At 39.6% G+C, this 19,910-nt stretch overlaps 1 protein-coding gene and 1 long non-coding RNA gene across 5 annotated transcripts in view; one reads left to right on the top strand and one right to left on the bottom strand.

Annotated features, from left to right (window-relative positions):
• LOC140624239 (uncharacterized) overlaps positions 1 to 19,449 on the top strand; it is a 78,289-nt gene extending 58,840 nt beyond the window's left edge. For 3 of the 4 annotated variants that reach the window (XR_012023747.1, XR_012023744.1, XR_012023745.1), the window contains 2 exons: positions 2,942 to 3,113; positions 18,284 to 19,449. This is a non-coding gene — a long non-coding RNA (uncharacterized lncRNA). The remainder of the gene's footprint in view (positions 1 to 2,941; positions 3,114 to 18,283) is intronic. The other variant, XR_012023746.1, reaches the window with a different exon arrangement.
• SLC38A11 (solute carrier family 38 member 11) overlaps positions 14,813 to 19,910 on the bottom strand; it is a 57,926-nt gene continuing 52,828 nt past the window's right edge. Inside the window, exon 12 of the mRNA XM_072810973.1 lies at positions 14,813 to 16,178. Within this exon, the coding sequence (XP_072667074.1) occupies positions 15,885 to 16,178 (294 nt within the window). The 3' untranslated portion in view covers positions 14,813 to 15,884. The remainder of the gene's footprint in view (positions 16,179 to 19,910) is intronic.

Genomic DNA, 19,910 nt, shown 5'->3' with positions numbered 1-19,910 from the left:
CCCAGGATCACGCCCTGGGCCCAAGGCAGGCGCTCAACGGCTGAGCCACCCAGGCATCTCAGAGGTGGTTTTTTCTTCAGCCAATTTTCCTAGCTGGTTCTGAAAAGTCCTCCCCCCAGAAGACAAGTCCCTGTACTTTTCAAACTTGGAAATGAACAACCTTGGGCTGTTATGGTGCAGAGTTTTGTTCACTAAGTGTGAAGTAGAGTCTGAGATTCTGCATTTCTAAAGAGCTCCCAGGCAGTGCCAATGCTGGTTATCTACAAACCATTCTTTTCAGGGCAGGGCGGTATAACTACCTCCCAGTTCTTAATCACCAGTACATGCTGCACATCTGTGAACTTAACAATGGACATGATGCATTTGTCTTTATCTGGTTGTGATTGGGTTCTATTCTGCTTTTGTTGAATTTCCTCCAATCAAAGGGTGACAATTAAAGAATTTATAAATATATTTGCCATAATTCTTAAACAATTTGTTTAGTGTTTCTTGAAAATACCTTTCTCATATGTAGAGAATCAGGAATGATGACAAGAAGGAAGAGAATGAGAACTGGTTTTGCATGCTGGTGGGCAGTGGCAGCAATAATTTCTGCATGGACCTAATGATAGAATAATTGAAGTTGATGAAGGATTGCTCCAATGTCCTGTGAGCTCCTATCCTTCAGTGGGATCTGATCCCTAGAAATTTCACGCTGTGATGCTACTCCACATCTGCTTTATTGTCTCCAGGTTGCCCTCCCTTCCATTTCTTAACCTGCCTTCAAAATCAGCTCTTGGGCAGCCCCGGTGGTTCAGTGGTTTAGCACCGCCTTTGACCCAGGGTGTGATCCTGGGGACCGGGATGGAGTCCCACATTGGGCTCCCTGCATGGAGCCTGCTTTTCCCTCTGCCTGTGTCTCTGCCTGTCTGTGTCTCCCATGAATAAATAAATAAAATCTTAAAAGAAAATCAGCTCTTAAAAAAAAAAAAAATCAGCTCTTGTGGTTCAGTTCTTAGTTTTTTTTTTTTTTTTTTCAGTTCGTAGTTTTTTTGTACAATTATTTTGCACAAGGTGGTCTAAGCACTGAAAAGGAATGAAAAGATTGCTGTTCTTAACCTCTTTCATATTTATTTAGAAAAAAAGACATATGAAAATAAATAATGAAGCAGTTCCAGAATAGCTCTCTATTTTATTTCATCAGAAGACTCAAGACAGTAACTAGAAGGTCAGCATTGGGGGAGACCTTGGAGATCATCAAGTTCAGTTTTTATTCAGCAATAGATTGCTCCCACCACATTGTGGACAATTGTTTTTTCATCCTCTAAGTTCTAGGTACAAAAGGCTACGTTCCTGGGATGACTGGGTGGCTCAGTGGTTGAGCATCTGCCTTTGGCTCAGGGCGTGATCCTGCATCGGGCTCCCTGCATGGAGCCTGCTTCCCCTCCTTCTGCCTATGTCTCTGCCTCTCTCTCTGTGTCTCTAGTGAATAAATAAATAAAATCTTTATTTATTTATTTATTTTTTAAAATTTTTATTTATTTATGATAGTCACACAGAGAGAGAGAGAGGCAGAGACATAGGCAGAGGGAGAAGCAGGCTCCATGCACCGGGAGCCCGACGTGGGATTCGATCCCGGGTCTCCAGGATCGCACCCTGGGCCAAAGGCAGGCGCCAAACCGCTGCGCCACCCAGGGATCCCAAATAAAATCTTTAAAACAAAAACCAAAAACCAAAAGGCTAAGCCCCAAAGTAGCCCATGCCAACATTTTTAATTGTTAGGAAGTTCTTATTTATACTGGATTGTTCCTTCTATTAACCATCAGATATAAAACCATAGTCTTGCAGAAGAAGAAAAGCTCTGCTCTGCTGGAGAAAACTGGGAAGACCTTTGAGAGGAGCAGGCATTTGGGCACAATGTGAAGTTCTGCTTGGAATTTAGGGAGGTGGAAAGAAGTGGGGAGGGCAGCATTCTCATGAGCCACCCTTAGAGCCTAGGATTTAGAGCTACTCTTCCTAATTGTTAATCCAGATCCTCTAATTTATGCCCCACTGTTAAGGGATGTCTCTGTTCTAAATGCTGAAAAGCAATCAACAATATGTCAGATACCTTGGTATCATTCATTCCATAGAAGATATTTGAGAAAATGAGTAGAGAAGCTTTTCAGATTTTCCTTACTTATAAAGCAGAGGATTATCCACCCACTAATGCCGGGCCTGCTCTAATGTAATTCTGAAAGGCCAGATTTATCCAGAGTGAAAGGAAGTGGGCAGACACACAGCTGTTGTTTGGAGAATAGTACTGGTGTTGAAGTGAAAAATTACAATGGCTATGGACACAAAGTAGAGGCCTCAGGGGGAGCAGCTTTAAACAATGTGGGTTAGCTGTCTTGGGAAACCACAGTGGTCAACCTTCTGTTACCCCTTCGGATAGAACAGCTCCTAGTTAAAGCCAAGAGCCCACATTTTAATTTTATGCAAGGCAGATGTCTTCTGGGCTTCTCTTTTTATGGAGAGCAAAGTCACCACAATTGCAATTCAGAATATAAATCACAGAGTACATATATGTAAGGAAATGGAAAAATGTGAATGTGTTGACAGTTTCCATCTGGATTCTTCTTAGGAAGAGAATGGCAGTTTCGTTGGAAAAATATAATCACCAGGTGTGGGATAAAGTAGGAAAGAGGTTTTCTAGAGGCCTGAAGATGCTGGAACCTCGGTGAGGAAGTCTGAGTTCTCTTAGTTGCTTGTTTATCTGGAGAAGGTAATGGAAAACAAGAAGAGTAAAGGAGGTGCTTAGATGGTGAAGCCTAAAGCTTAGTCAAAGGCCTTGCTCCAGGATGTGACCCTTCCTTGTAAACCACTCTAAATCTTCAAAAGATCCAACAATAAAAACTTTACTCAATGCATGTGAGTGGATTTTTACAGAAACTAATGAAAGCACTGTGTTTTGCATCTACAGTATCCTGAAATTTTACAGACAAAGAGCAAAAGAAACCTGGTTTATGGTGGCATAGAGAAGCATGAAAGAGTAAGCCTGAAGAATTTGCTGAAATGATGGAGTAAGCTCCTGACTACAGAATGGGGTTTAAGATCAAGTTTAACTAGATCACCTGGAGGCAAGGAGTTCTCAGGTACCTTTTAGGTTACACATAGAAAACCATTTATTCCAAGGAAATTTTCCAAACTGAAGCCAATATTTTTAGTTTCTTATTCTCTTGTTTACAATGTCTACTTTAGAAAGTCAGATTGTCTTCTAGAACAGGGAGTCCCTCCCACTGTGTTTATGTAGTCAAGCAACCCCTTCTATAAAACTGAAGTCTTTTCTAAGCTCTGTTTTTCTAAAAGTTTAAAGTCAATTTCCTTCCCTTGTCTCTTCTTATGGCTTTTTAAATAAATCTAAATTCTTTTTGAAATGCTAAGAGACACAGCACATAAAACCCAAGGTCATTTTACTCAACTTCCAGCTTATCTACATTTTGTACATGGAGGAACAGTAGTTAAAAGTTGTAACTTAGAAAATTCTTTTTAAGACTTTATAAGAATGCGAACTTGTCTAAGAAAAGTCAGAAGTCACCCAAAGACTGCTGTTCTGGGATACAATATTTTTTCTTTTTTCTTTTTTTTCTTTTTCTTTTTCTTTTTTTTTTTTTTTTTTTTTTTTTTTGTGGGTGCTTTACTATTTTCTCTCTCAGAACATAAAGAATAAAGAACAATGTTGTTTTACAATAGGATCTGACTCTAGGAAGCCTGAGCAGGATTTTTTTTACTGGAACTGGCCTTGTCCTCTGGCAAAATGAAATTTAAAAATGATAAATATATAGCTGCCACTGTATCTTGGATATAAACATTTCCAAAGTCTTTCACACTTAAAACCGCAAACTGATATGTTGCCTGAAGTATTGTTCTTATATTTTGCCTGTGTATTCTTAAACCACTTCTTCTTTTCAGCACTCTATAAAATTACTAAGCTGTCTGCTGAGATTAGGCAAGGTGATAATTGTGCCTAAATCATAGGCACATTTGGTTTTAAGTTTTTTTGGTGCTTCATTTTTTAAGAATAATATATTTTTTAAAGATTTTATTTATCTATTCATGAGAGACACACAGAGAGAGAAAGAGGCAGAGACACAAGCAGAGGGAGAAGCAAGATCCATGCAGGGAGCCTGCAATGGGACTCGATCCCGGGTCTCCAGGATCACACCCTGGGCTGAAGGCAGCACTAAACCGCTGAGCCATCTGGGCTGCCCCAAAATAATGTTAAATAGGTTAATGTGAGTTTTCTTTGTGCATTATAAATTTGAGTGAAATATATATATCAATTACAGCCAAGTCATTCAATGTTCAGCAAGCATTATGAATAAGATACGAGCATACACTGGCAAAAAAGAAAACTAAACATGACATGTTCTTAGGTCTTAAGGAGCTTATATTTAAGAAAGATAAGAGTGGGGGCACCTGGATGGCTCAGTGGTTAAGCGTCTGCCTATGGCTCCTGGAGTGATCCCGGGGTCCTGGGATTGAGTCCTGCATTGGGCTCCCTGCATGGAGCCTGCTTCTCCCTCTGCCTGTGTCTGTGTCTCTCATGAATAAATAAATGAAATCTCTAGAAAAAAAAAGATAAGGGCCAATGCTTATTTAGCAGTCAAAGCAAATGAGAAGTTGTGTACTGATTGTTATTTACTCAGAGTCCTCTTAAGAATATCCCAAAAAATTTCTCTGAAGGCTCCATGCATAATGGAGCAAAATAGGAAACCCAACTTAATTCTCTAAACCAGCTTGTTAGATGAATGACTACATCACATCAAAGTGTTATTAAACTGGAGGGAGGCAAGATGGCAGAAAAGTAGGAGACCGTGTTTCATCTGGTTCCCTGAATTTAGCTAGACAGCTATCAAATCATTCTGAACACCTATGAGTTCAACCTGAGATATAAGAAAAGAATTGCTGGAATTCTGCAACTAGAAGAGTGATCACTTTTTGCAAGGTAAGAAGTATGGAGAAGTGAATCTGAGGGGAAATATCAGAAGACAGGGGAGGGAACCTCTGTCAGCTGGCTGCCAGAAAGTGATAGAGCCCCAGGGCTCAAAACTGGAACCTTTAGAAATGTGCCCCAGTGAGAGACTTCCCTGCCTGAAAGGTGCTCTGGTGGTGAAGTGTGGCAGAATTTTAGGTGTGACACTGTGGTCCCAGGATTCCCGGGGTCACAGAAAGAACGGGGGTGCCTGAGCCAGCAGAGTTCCCAAGTATTGGATTGGGGAAACTGGTTAGGGTAGTGAGCCCAGGTGGGGGTTCTCAGCTCTGTTTGCCATGAAATTCGAACTGGGGTCAGATAACAGCTCTCCATGCATGTGGTGGGTGGGCCAGGCTGCACCTACCCCTAGAAGGATCAGTGCGGGTGCACACCACAGGAGTCTGCAGGGTTTGGCATGCACAAAAGTGAAGACCATTTATCCCTGAGGGTTTACTGAAGAGAGGGTTACATTTACATTTTAGAGATATAATCTTCATTTTTGACTTCCTTTCATCATATTTAATTTCAATTTAGTATATATATAAGTTTTGCTTTCTTTACAATCTTGATATTTAGTGTCTTCTGATACATAGACCAGAATACATCCAGGACCAAGTGGACCACCCTGATTTCTCCACCTGGGATATTATATTCTCTCTCCCTGCCTCTCCCTTTCTTTTTCTTTTTCCTTTTCCTTTCTTTTTTGGTTTCTGACTTCTTTGGATTTGTCTAGTATGGATTTCACTTGGGTTGTGGTTGATATTTTTGGTTTTCTTCTCTCATTCGTACATTCTTCTCTGAGCAAAATGACTAGAAGGAGGGATTCACAACAAAAGAGAGAACCAGAGGTAATGCTCACTGCCACAGATCTAATCAATATGGTTATAAGTAAAATGTTGAAGCTGGAATTCAGGATAATGATTATAAAGATACTAGCTGGGCTTGAAATAGCACAAAAAACACTAGAGAATCTCATAGTGCAGAAATAAAATCTAGTCAGACTGAAATTAAAAATGTTTTAACTGAGATGCAGTCTAAATTGGATGCTCTAACAGCTAGGGTAAATGAGGCAGAAGAGAGAGTAAGTGACATGGAAGACAAGTTGATAGAAAGGAAGAAAGCTAAGGAAAAGAGAAAAAACAATTCATGGTCCATGAGGGAAGGCTTTGAGAAATCCGTGATACCATAAAACAAAACGATATTAGAATATTGTGATCCTAGAGGAAGGAGAGAGAGAGAGAAAGAAGATATATTTGAACAAATCATAGCTGAGAACTTCCCTAATTTGGTGAAGGAAACAGGCATTGAGGTCCAAGAGGTAGAGAGGACTCCTCTCAAAATCAATAATAATAGATCAACACTCCAACATATAATAGTGAAGCTTGCAAATTACAGAGATAAAGAGAAAATCCTGAAAGCAGCTTGAGACAAGAAGTTCTTAACCTACAGGGGTAGAAACATTAGACTGGCAGCAGACCTATCCACAGGGACCTGACAGGCCAGAAAGAGCTGACATGATATATTCAGGACAATAATGAGAAAAACATGCAGCCAAGAATACTTTATCCAGCAAGGCTGTCACTCAGAATGGAAGGATATATAAGGAGCTTCCAGGACAAACAGAAACTAAAAGAATATGTGACCACTAAACCAACCTTCCCAGAAATATTAAAGGAGATCCTGTAAGTGAAGAGAGAGCCCAAAAGTAATGTAGATCAGAAGGAAACAGAAACAATTTACAGAAACCAGGACTTTACAAGTAATACAATGGCACTAAATTCATGTCTTTCAGCAGTTACCTCTGAATGTAAACAGGCTAAATTCTCTAATCAAAAGACACAGGGTATCAGATTGGATAAAAAAGCAAGACCCATCCATATGCTGTCTATAAGAGATTCATATAGACCTAAAGACACCTCCAGATTGATTGATTGATTTTAAAGATTCTGTTTATTTATTCATGAGAGACACACAGAGAAATAGAGAGAGAGAGAGAGAGAGAGAGAGGCAGAGACATAGGCAGAGGGAGAAGCAGGCTCCATGCAGGGAGCCTGAAGTGGGACTCGATCCTGGGTCTCCAGGATCACACACTGGGCTGAAGTCGGTGCTCGACTGCTGAGCCAACTGGGATGCCTGACACCTCCAGATTTAAAGTGAGGACATAGAGTCCCATTTATCATGCTAATGGACCTCAAAAGAAAGCTAGAGTACTAATCTTCATATCAGACAAATTGGATTTTAAACCAAAGTAAGGATGAAGAGGGACACTATGTCATACTTAAAGGGTCTTTCCAACAAGAAGATCTAACAATTATAAATATTTATGCTCCTAACTTGGGAGCAGCCAATTATATAAACCAATTAGTAACCAAATTAAAGAAACACATTGATAATAATACAATAAATAGTAAGAGACTTCAACACCCCACTCACAGCAATGGACAGATAATCTAAGCAGAAGATCTACAAGGAAACAAAGACTTTGAATGACACACTGGACCTGAGGGACTTCACATATATAGACAGAGAATTCCATCCTAAAACAACAGACTTCACATTCTTCTCAAGTGCACATGGGACATTCTCCAGAATAGATACATACTGGGTCACAAATCAGGTATCAACCAGTACCAAAAGATTGGGATTATTCCCTGCATATTTTCAGACCACAATGCTTTAAAACTTCACCCCCAAATTACTAGAACTCATACAGGAATTCAGCAGTGTGGCAGGGTATAAAAATAAAGGCACAGAAATCAGTTGCCTTTCTCTTCACTAATAATGAGACAGAAGAAGGAGAAACTAAAGAATCTATCCCATTTACAATAGCACCAAAAAACCCATAAGATACCTAGGAATAAACCTAACCAAGAAGGTAAAGGATCTATACCCTAAAAACTACAGAACACTTCTGAAAGAAATTGAGGAAGACAAAGAAATGGAAAAGCATTCCATGCTCATGGATTGAAGGAATAAATATTGTTAAATTGTCTGTGCTACTCAGAGCAATCTACACATTCAGTGCAATCCCTATCAAAATGCTGTTGACATTTTTCACAGAGCTGGAACAAATAATCCTAAAATTTGTAAGAAACCAAAGACCCCGAATAGCCAGAGGAATGTTGAAAAAGAAAACCAAAGCTGGGGGCATCACAATGCTGACTTTAAGCTGTATTACAAAACTGTGATCATCAAGACAGCATGGTACTGGCACAAAAACAGACACATAGAGCAATGGAACAGAATAAAGAACCCAGAAATGGACCCTCAAATGTGTGGTCAACTAATCTTTGACAAAGCAGGAAAGAATATCCAATGGAAAAAGGACAGCCTCTTCAATAAATAGGGCTGGGAAAATTGGACAGCCACGTGCAGAAGCATGAATCTGACCCTTTTCTTACACCAGACACAAAGATAAACTCAAAACGGTTGAAGAACCTAAATGTGAGACAGGAACCCATAAAAATCCTAGAGGAGAACACACGCAGCAACCTCTTCGATCTTGGCTGCAACTTCTTGCTAGACATTCCAAAGGCAAGGGAAACAAAAGCAAAAACGAACTATTGGAACTTCATCAAGATACAAAACTTCTGCACAGGAAAGGAAATAGTTAACAAAACTAAAAAACAACCTATGGAATGGGAGGAGATACTTACAAATACATATTACATAAAGAGCTAGTATCCAAGATCTATAAAGACTTTATCAAACCCTAAACTCAAAAAACAAATAATCCAATCAAACAATGGGCAGAAGATATGAACACACACTTCTCCAAAGATGACATACAAATGGCTGACAGACACGTGAAATATGCTCAATACCACTTGGCATAAGGAAAATACAAATCAAAACCATAATGAGGTACCACCTCCCCCTAGTCAGAATGGCCAAAATTAACAATTCAAGAAACAACAAATGTTGGTGAGGATGGAGAGATAGGGGAACCCTCTTACACTGTGGGTGGGAAATTCACGCTGGTGCAGCCACTCTGGAAAAGAGTACGGAGGTTCCTCAAGTAGTTAAAAATAGAGCTACCCTATGACTCAACAATTGCACTACTAGATATTTACCCCAAAGATACAAATGCAGTGATCCGAAGGGGCAGCTACACACCAATGTTCATAGCAACAGTGTCCATAATAGCTAAACTGTGGAAAGAGCTGTGATGCCCATGAACAGATGAATGGATAAGGAAGATATGGTATCATCATGGTATCACAATGGAATATTACTCAGCCACCAGAAAGGATGAATACTCACCATTTATACTGACATTGATGTAACTGGAGGGTATTATGCTGAGCAAAATAAGTCAATCAGAGAAATACAATTATCAAATAGTCTTACTCATATGTGGAATATACGAAACAACACAGAGGATCATGGGGAAGAGAGGGAAAACTGAATGGGAAGTCATCAGAGAAGGAGACAAACCATGAGAGATTCTCAACTATAAGGAAGAAACTAAGTGTTGCTGGAGGGGAGGGGAGTGGGGGGATGGGGTAATTGCATCATGGTCATTAGGGAGGGCACACGCTGTGATGAGCACTGGGTATCATATGCAACCGAAAAATTACTGGCCACTACATCTAATGTAAATGGCCACTAAACTAATTATGTACTGTATATTGGCTAATTGAATTTAAATTAAAAAGTAAATAAAATACTATTATACTTTATAATGATGATCATTAGAGCTGAAAAAAAGTCCAGGAAAATAATGTGTATGGCTACTGGTACAATTAACCATTTTCCCTTTTACACCATCAATCTCCCTGCGAATATTTAAGTGTTTACTGAAAGGTTCCTTGCCATGAGATTTGAAGAATAAAAAGAAGCTTTAAAGCACACTGTTGGTCCTCAAAGACCTTTCAGTCTCGTTAGACGGACAAGGTTTCTTTGTATAATATACAAGAATTACAGAATTCCAAAAGGCAGAAGAACTGACCTGCAGCTCCAGATGTCAGGTATGGCAAGGGAGAAGATCAAAGAACTGATAGAATTTTGATGGGAGGGAGTGGTTGGATATTCAGATGAGAGAATGTCAAGAATTTAGGGGTAAAGGCAAAAGCCGCACAGAGCATTGTCAGTGCAAAGAATGCTTTAGATGTTAAAGATTTCCGTCCCGGAGTCACAAGAGATAAGGCCAGAATGTCACGCTGAGACCAACTTATGAAAGTCTTGAATACAGTTTTGGAGCTTGTACTTTATTTTACAAACATAAGCGTTTTATGGGAAGCTTCTGAACAAGCAGGTGGTGCATCAGACATCAGGTTAATGTTAGTTTAATAAGATGATTCTCAGAGTGATGCACAAACAAATCCCTTGAAGGAAGAAGAGACTAGAAGCAGAATATGAAGGTAAGAGGCTGTGTCATTAGTCATAGGTGTGAGCTGCCAAAGACCAGAGTCAGGTGGAAGTTAGGAATGGACAGACTGGAGGCGCCTGGGCGGCTCAGTGGTTGGGTAGGTCTGCCTTTGGCCCGGGTCGTGATCCGGGGGTCCTGGGATCCAGTCCCACATGGGCTCCCCACAGAGAGCCTGCCTCTGCCCATGTCTCTGCCTCTGTCATGAATAAATAAATAAAATTAAAAAAAAAAAAAGAAATGGACAGAATAAATGTGCATGTGCATGTTTTAAAAGAGCACTTAGCATATCATTATAAATGAATAATGTAATAAAAACTCCAAAGCTAAATTTGTTGATACTCTTCATTGTGGTTGAGCAAACATTAGTGGCAAGATTGTTAACGTGTCCTCTACGAGACTGATACGGGAATTCTTCATCTGCCTGATGTTATTATGAGTCCAGCCCAGTTATACTCATGTTCTCTATGTAATTTTCCAAGTAAGACATTCCCTTGAGAGCTTAGTCCTAGGAAAACTTGGTGTACTTTGGAGGAACTGGAGAATTTCCTTCCTTCTTTTCTTCCCAGGAAGCTCAGGCAATCTTCCCTGTGAGCCTGTAGACTCCAAACCAGGCTTTCAGCTTAACCACTGCAGCTGTGTTGACTTTAGACTGTAATCTCTGTTTTCTTCTTTGTTGCTGACTCTCCTCCCCTCCCTTGTCATTACCCTTCGCTAATCTTGAGGTCTTGGTATCTCCCCTTCCCTCCATAAGCTTCTCCAAATGATTTTTCAAAGAGACAAAGGATAAGGACATTTAATATGTGCCAATAGCTCTCCCTCCTTTGACCCTAGTGGCAGTTTACTTCCTGAGCTCCAGCACAGCCTGTCTACATCTTGCTTGTATTTTGCCCAGCCTCTGAACAGATGGCACCATCTAGCATCTCTCTTATGTCTAAACTCCAACCTGATTCACACGTGATCTTTGAACCAACGGCAGCAGCAGCAGCACCACCTGGGAACTTTTCAGAAATGCAAATCCATGGGCCTCGCCCCAGAGTACTGAACCAGAAACTCTATAGAGGTGGGGCCCAGCAATCTGGGTTTTAACTAGTCCTCCAAGGGACTCAGACACATGTTGAAGCACTGCTCCAGAGAATGTGCTCTCAGTCTACATGGTCCCTACCTCATGGTATCTCTCATCCATTCTGTCATCAGGGTAAATTCTTTATACACTGTTCAGAATTATTATAAATTCTTAAAGGAGCTTATCTGAGTGGTGCAGCTAATTATTACCCACACCACAGTTAGTATTTATGCGTACCCTATCTCATGATCACTGGCTGGCCTAGGCTTGAGCCATTTTTGGAATACCTGACAACACCACGTCCTGTCAGTGGCCAGCTTTCCTAAAAAAACAACAGCAAAACAAACAAACAAAACACAGGCTAATACTGCTTTCCTGAGAAGATGGCAGCACAAAAACCAGAAAGAGGCCTGCTGTGTGCAGTATGTCTTCAGCAGAGGACTAGTGGGCTTTTTCTTAGTTGCATAATCTAGGCTTCAGAGTCCTTTTAGGAAAGACAACATTACTGCTTGACACCATTGGAAATAGAGATAAGGAGATTTACCTGCTCTGATAATGGAAGGTGGTTCAAGTTAGGGTTGAGATATGAAAGAGCCTCTTATAAATCATTACGTAAACCAAGATCCAATTCACACATAATACAGGTGTCATCCAATCTATACCTTTAATGGAAATGTATTGCTAGGTGTTTACGTTAGTGTGTAAAGATACTATGCCCTTCCTTCCTTTTTAAATTTTTTTTTTTAAAGATTACTTATTTGACAGGGCAGCCCCGGTGGCTCAGTGGTTTAGTGTCGCCTTCAGCCTGGGGCATGATCCTGGGGTCCCGGGTTCGAGTCCCATGTTGGGCTCCCTGCATGGAGCCTGCTTCTCCCTCTGCCTGTGTCTCTGCCTCTCTCTCTCTCTCTCTCTCTCTCTCTCTGTGTCTCTAATAAATAAATAAAATCTTAAAAAAAAAAAAGATTACTTATTTGACAGAGAGCACAAGCAGGGGGAGTGTCAGGCAGAGGGAGAGAGAGAAGCAGGCTTCCCGTGGAGCAGGGCTCAATCCCAGGATGCTGGGATCATGACCAGAAGGCAGATTCTTGACCGACTGAGCCAACCAGGCACCCCTCCTTTCTTTTTTAAATTATGAAGCACTTTATGAATCGAAATGTAGTGACAACCTCAGACATTGGTTTTAAATCTTTAAGTTGCTTTGTTGGGGGCAAGAAGTAGCAGGGAGGGAACAGGTTTCAGTAGAAATCTCTTATTAAATTGAGGCAGAAAACAGATGGGGGGTGGTTCTCAGAGTTTTGCATGGTGATGGACTAAAGAAACAGACAAGTACTTCTGCAAAGTGGATGTGAGTTTCTGTTTTGTTTGTTTGTTTTTTTAATTTTTATTTATTTACGATAGTCACACAGAGAGAGAGAGAGAGAGAGAGAGAGGCAGAGACACAGGCAGAGGGAGAAGCAGGCTCCATGCACCGGGAGCCCGACGTGGGATCCGATCCTGGGTCTCCAGGATCGCGCCCTGGGCCAAAGGCAGGCGCTAAACCGCTGTGCCACCCAGGGATCCCTGGATGTGAGTTTCTAAGATTTATTCTATCATAATTTGAAAGATGCTGGCAATCCATGTAAGGCAGTTTTGTTCTACAGTGGATTAGGAATTTAAAAAACCAGAACAAATATTTATTAGGCCTTAATGCAATACTCCATTCCTCCCACAAGTTTTTTTTTCTTTTTCTTTTTTTAAAGACTTGAAGAGTCAAGGTTAATTTAACTTTTGTTATCTGAAGCAAAACCCAAACTACAAGATACTAGGTGGATAAGGGCTAAATTACATTATCCTTGATGTGCTTCTCTTGGTACATTCTTGGAACTCTCATATCTTGTGACTTTATCTACTAACTATGTAGGTCAGTGTTTCTCAGTCTTGAGTAATGTAGTGATAGAGTGCTGCAAACATTTCTTACATTCCCTCAGTATGGAATGAAAGTATTTTTATTACTATTTTACCAAAACATGTATCAATCTAAAATTAGGCACAAACCACTTAACCTTATGATTCCTAAACAACGATAAAAAACAAATCCAATACAGAAAAGTTATAAGCCAATAGAATTTAAAATGAGTGGCGTGGAAAACGTTTAACTGAAGCAAAAATCATATTCTGAGCCTGAGCATGGTTCTGCCTAAGGTGCAGCTTTTTGTGCTTTCAACAGGTCTTTCTTACTATGAGTCACATGATGACTCAGCTCTTACCACTTCTTTATTCAAACCAGTGTGAAACTATCCTTTATACACTTCCTGTGGGTTTGTGTGTGTGTGTGTGTGCGTTTGCCACAATTTGTACAAACACATCATGTGTGTATTAACTCTGCTTGTGTTATTTTCTATTTGGCAACAATTAATACAGTGCTATTGATTGTCAACTTTAAATACAAAATGAAAAGGCAAGAAATAAAATTTGGTGTGATTTGATGCAGCTGTCCAGATGGTCCCACATTTTCTTGATATTTTTATTTTTTTAAAGATTTTATTTATTTATTCATGAGACACAGAGAGAGAGAGACATAGGCAGAGTCCTGATGCAGGACTCGATCCCAGGACCCCAGAATCATGACCTGAGCCAAAGGCAGATGCTCAACCACTAAGCCACCCAGGTGCCCCTTCTTGTTATTCTTTTTTTTTTTTTAATATTTTATTTATTTATTCATGAGAGACGCAGGGAGAGAGAGGCAGAGACACAGGCAGAGGGAGAAGCAGGCTCCACGCAGGGAACCCGACATGGGACTCGATCCCGGGTCTCCAGGATCACGCCCTGGGCCAAAGGCAGACGCTCAACCTCTGAGCCACCCAGGCGTCCCTCCTTCTTGTTATTCTTAAAAAGAGTGTCAAAGATAAGAAGACGTGAAATCCTCGTGAAAAGATGTTTACAAATCCTCAGTAAAAACTGAGTGCCATTGTGGTGGGCACAGCTGTGCCTGCCGGTTGCCCTACAAGGAAGCATGTGGTGCCCCAGCCACTAGAAGACCACATCCAGTTCTCAGTTCCTTTAAGGTTTGTTCAGCTGCAAAGAGCTGCCAAGGGCTTGGCCTCCACAGGTACCCACATTCAAGGACAGATGGAGGCAGTGGTATTAAAACTTGGCTAGGGATCCCTGGGTGGCGCAGCGGTTTGGCGCCTGCCTTTGGCCCAGGGCGCGATCCTGGAGACCCGGGATCGAATCCCACATCGGGCTCCCGGTGCATGGAGCCTGCTTCTCCCTCTGCCCGTGTCTCTGCCTCTCTCTCTCTCTGTGACTATCATAAATAAATAAAAAAATTTAAAAATAAATAAATAAATAAAATAAATAAATAAATAAATAAATAAAAATTAAAAAAAAAAAAAAACTTGGCTATTTTTCCTGAACAGGGACAGCTCTGATGGGTCACATATATTCCAGTCTCCCACAGACTTGGCTGAGGCTTTGTTGGCCTGCATTGTGGTTCACCTTGCCCTCCTGATCCGGCTTTCTGCCTCTCTTCCGTAAGTGAGGAACCTTAATAAACACCCTGCATGCCAAACTCCATCTTAGTGTCTGCTTCTGGAGAATCCAGTCAACAAGAATCTCTCTGAGGATCCCAGTGGAGTGAGAATACTTCTTCTGTAGCGCTGATTCTACTTGCAAGCTTCTAGTCTCCAAGCTCAGCTTTCCAGTTGTATGCTCCCACCAGAACTTGAAATTCAACAGGTCCAAAGCTGACACATAATGGATCTCTTGGGCTTGTGCCTGAGAACAACTTGTGGTTTCTTTCCCCCCTGCTTTATAATTTATTTAATGGCACTACCATTGTATTCCCACAGGATCAAAACTTGAGAGGTAATCCTGATTTCCACACATCTTGTTCTGTATAGTCTATTATTCATGCTTTTTAACATGGGAAGAACTTTATTCACTTCTCCAGGGATTCACTCCACTCTAAACAAGGGATCTGCTGAGATTATAATGGACACTTTCACTTTGCTCTTGGGATGTCTATTCCCTTTAATAGTTTTCAGTTTCCCTTCTCTTCGATTCCATAAACTTTAAAAGACACAATTTTTTTTTCTCATAAAGGATACACACACAAAATTCCAACCGACAATCACCTACGTATTTTAGAGTGCAGTATGTTGGCTCACCTATTGAACAAAAGAATAATGCTTTAAGAGGATGGCAGCAAGGGCCATGCGCTTCACTTTTCCTCCTGCAAATAAGATTAATGCAGCACAGTCATTAAAACATTAATTAAAAAAAATAAAGCAATAAACAAAAAAATACATTCAATTTTCTTTTCCTCTCAATCTTTTATATTGGACTAAAGATTAAAGAAAACCAAGTCTCAATAAATGTCAAAATAATAATTTTGTTTTGCATGGTGTGACTAAAACGTGTGAATGTTATCAGTTTAGAGGTCTCTGAAAACATATATACTTTTTAAAGCAGTCGACTCATTGAAAAATACTGATGTTTAAAACTGGAAGTTGTGTTGTCAGTTGAAAATGAGAAACCGAGATATTTGTGAGGGAGAAATTGTCAGGAAAGCAGTAGAACATTTCCTGGCCGTGGGTGCAGTCTTGAGGATTTGTGATGGCCATGACGACTCCAGCAACCATCACCATGGCACCGACAGGAAGCATGACACAGGACATAATCTTATCTGAGTGTGTCCTCGGTTCTTCAGACAGTTTCAGATAGCATGCTGATGGAATGATAAAAATTAGTGGAGCTGCACAGAGCACGCCCTGCATATTGAAAACAAGAAATAACAGTGTTACCAGATGCAGCATTCTTTGGACAGTTTTTAAAAAACATTTACAAAATGCATTTGTCTTTGTGCATGTTAAAAGTGTAATAGGTTTAGTTGCATCAAAAAAGGGAAGGAAAAATAACCTAAGAAAGACTTAGGACTAGGTTTTCCCCCTTCTGATGATAGATTTACAAATGAGAAGAATAAAATTATAGTGTTTCGGACTTAAGAAAAAATGATCAGAAAATAATAATTTAGAAAATAAAGTGGAAGGTAAGACCAACTTCTGGCAAACTCTTGAAACATCTCCCATATTTTCAGCACATCATATTTCCTTATACTCTTATTTCAAATCGCTGAGTACTAACTGCTCAAACGTGAGTGATTTGTCATTCGTGTACAAGAGGGACTAACTATTGATAGGTATGTAGGGGATATTATCATTCCTCTTTCTTGAGTTGGTGTGAACGTAGGTGCTCCTCTGTATGAGAAAAGAAAACTATCACCCCGAGGGCACTTAGCATGAAATAGCATTTCTAAATCCTCTTTCTAGTAAAACTAAACATGTTAATTACCCTAGAAAATTGATAGCACAACTAAATGACCATGACTCATTCACCCTACCCTACATTAGTTTATGGATAAGTCCAATCTGAGGGGGAACGTCAGATTGAAAATTATGGGGAGTAGTGTTGTCTATTATAAAAATACCAAGGGGGTGCCAGGGTGGCTCAGTCAGTTAAGCCTCCACTCTTGATTTCAGCTCAGATTGTGATCTCATGGTAACGAAATCGAGCCCTGTGTTGGGCTTTGTACCAGCAAGGAGTTTGCTTGAGATTCTCTTTCTCTCTTTTCCTGCCCCTTCCCCCACTTGTATGTGCACACATGCTCTGTCTCTCAAGTAAATAAATGAATCTCAAAAAAAAAAAAAATTACCATGAGTTGTTGACTTCAAAGAAAAGATACTTTCCCTTTGAGGAGGCTAAATTTGCACAAGACATTTTGCAAATGAAATAATGTTAAAATTTAATGCACTTTAGGCAATATAGTCTTTTAAAATTATATTATAAATGTTAATTATATATTAAACAAAATATAACATACTATTAAGATATATTAAATATAATCGTATAACAAATGGCATTTTCTTAAACCATAAAACACAAGTTTTTAAAAACAGACAATAGCAAATATGATATTGTTTTAGAATTAAAAGCAAGCTTTCCAAAAATACATGTTTTGCTATATTTGAAAAAAAAAATTATGGAAATATGTCTATATACATAAAAGTAGAAAGAATAGTATAATGAAACCCTATATGCCTATCACCTAAGGTTTAAAAGCTTTTTGACATATTATTATTATTATTTTTTGACATATTATTTGGTAGATTTTTCCCTAGGGAAAAATCAGAGAAAACTGATTTTGAAGCTGGATGATATAAAAAACAGATTATACCTTAAAATAGTTTTAAAAGAAATATGTTCTCAATATCATCATTTACTAAGATGACTGTGTTATACTAAGTACCATCCTCGTATCAGAAATACTACAAATATGATTCCAAAATTATAACTTTTTTTAGCTTTTACAAAAAACAGCAGAAGTCCAGAGAAATGACAGTTGATGGGAACACATTATGAAATGACACTATTGAGGCACTATCTAAAAATTTGTAGAAGAATAAGAGGCATCACGTGTCATGGAAGATATGTCTACGATCAGAGATATAAGAATGAGAAAAGAGGGCCAAGCTGTATTCTAATTTAAAATATATGGACAACATAATTTTGCCATTCAAAGGGCCTATGTACGAATGAACACCCACAAAGGCACACAGATATAAAGAATTCGCTTTCATATGGCAAGAAATGAATGAATTCTGGATTCCTTAGGCTGTATCAGAACACTTGAAACTGACACCACTCTTTAAGTTAGGAAAAACACTGTAGAACCCTGTCTGTGTTTATAATAATTATTATCCTTTGATTTCTTTGAAAAAATTTTGAAAACAATGAAAAGATAATTCAGATATAAATATACGTATGTGGGTGTGGGAGTGTGTATACGTATAGGAACAAACTTCTCTTCTCTTTACAGGAACAAACATGTGAAGCTAAATTCATCAGGAACTTCGGAGTGTTGAAAGTGCTATCAGGATGAAAACCGCCACCAGCTGCTGCTAAGAAGCTGTCATCAGTCAGCATCTTGGGACACTTCCAAACCTAACTTGCTGGGCAGTCCAAAGCAATGGGTGTTCTGTTTATGCTATAATTCTTAAGAGTTGAGAAAGTAGCAATTAGTGGGAAAACTATAGCTGATGTTTGTACTGGAAGAAGTCCAGTGGGGTATCTTGTCGAGATAGCAGTTACTTTTTTAATATTTGAAGGCTCAGTCCTGCTAGAGGTTGTTGTTGGGGCCCAAGGTCATCAGCAGAATGATAGAGCAGTTCCATCTGTTCTATTCCCTGTAAATTCGTCGTCCTTATTTGATCTATTTAATATAGACTTGTGTGGGGCCTACATCACCGGCTTTGGGATAATTTTTGGAATTGCTTGACAGGATATAAATATAACTTTTCATTAAAGGGATAATAGAATATAGCCTTATTTTAAAGGCAGGGCAGCACTGTCCTTTGATAGTAACACTATTGATGCCAGAGCACTCTGCAGTTTGCTGGAAGGAAACAACAGAAGGTGCTGAAGATTTTTACTGACAATACAAATTGGAGACTTATCTGAATTCTCCTACCAGATAGAGACCTCTCAAAGGACGCAAGGAAGCTAAAAATGAAACCAAAGAATGCTTACACATCTTCAAAGTTTAGACTCTGTAATCAATTTGGATTCATGAAATGTATTCCTATACCTTCAAGAGAAACTCTTCCCTAACTCAGGAGGTCTTTGGCAGCCTGGACTATGCCTTGCCCACCCTGATGACTGTATCTCTCTCTAGGTGGGCTTGTGCTGGGTAATTGGCTTGCCTGCTTCCTTGTACTTTAAGATGTTTGTCAGGCTGGTACTTTTCTCTTTGTACTGCAAGTAAAAAACCCATAGGGCCCAATTACCGGAGATGCCTCTTTTCTCTAATAGCAACATCAGTGCCCAGATCCTGGTTTCTTAATACCAAGAATGGGACTTCTGTTTATTTTTATTTGCTACTAAGATGAATCCTTTAAAACTGAGGAACTGCAGTTCCTTCGGAAAATATGTCACTGTTGCCAACTGCCATGAAAACAATGAAATAAAAGGGAAGCTAAGCTCTAAGTGGGTTTTGCTTTTTTATTAAACAATGAATATGACCTCAAATAATTTATCCTGCATTATTTTCGTCATAGTAAGTAATAGCATTTCCCCAACTTTGCAAATTGAAGATGTGATTCTATTACGCAGCTCATCAGTGAAGATCATTATTCTACTCAGTGATGATTCAGATGCCACAGTAGAAAAGAATTCTTAGAGCACAACTGTTAATGAAGATAAAAGCTATTAGCTAAAAATTAAATTAGTTGGAAAATTTTCAGCTCCATGTTACTTCATCTCCTGGTATTTGTCTTAACCCATTTTGAAAGTCTAACCAGGGACTCCTGGGTGGCTCAGCAGTCGAGAGTCTGCTCAGGGTGTGATCCCAGAATTCGGGGATTGAGTCCCACATCAGGGATTGAGTCCCACATCAGGCTCCCTGCAGGGAGCCTGCTTCTCCCTCTGCCTGTGTCTCTGCCTCTCTT

This window comes from Canis lupus, chromosome 34 (assembly GCF_048164855.1).
Source record: "Canis lupus baileyi chromosome 34, mCanLup2.hap1, whole genome shotgun sequence".
Classification (NCBI taxonomy): domain Eukaryota; kingdom Metazoa; phylum Chordata; class Mammalia; order Carnivora; family Canidae; genus Canis; species Canis lupus.
This window is presented reverse-complemented; position numbering and strand designations above follow the sequence as displayed.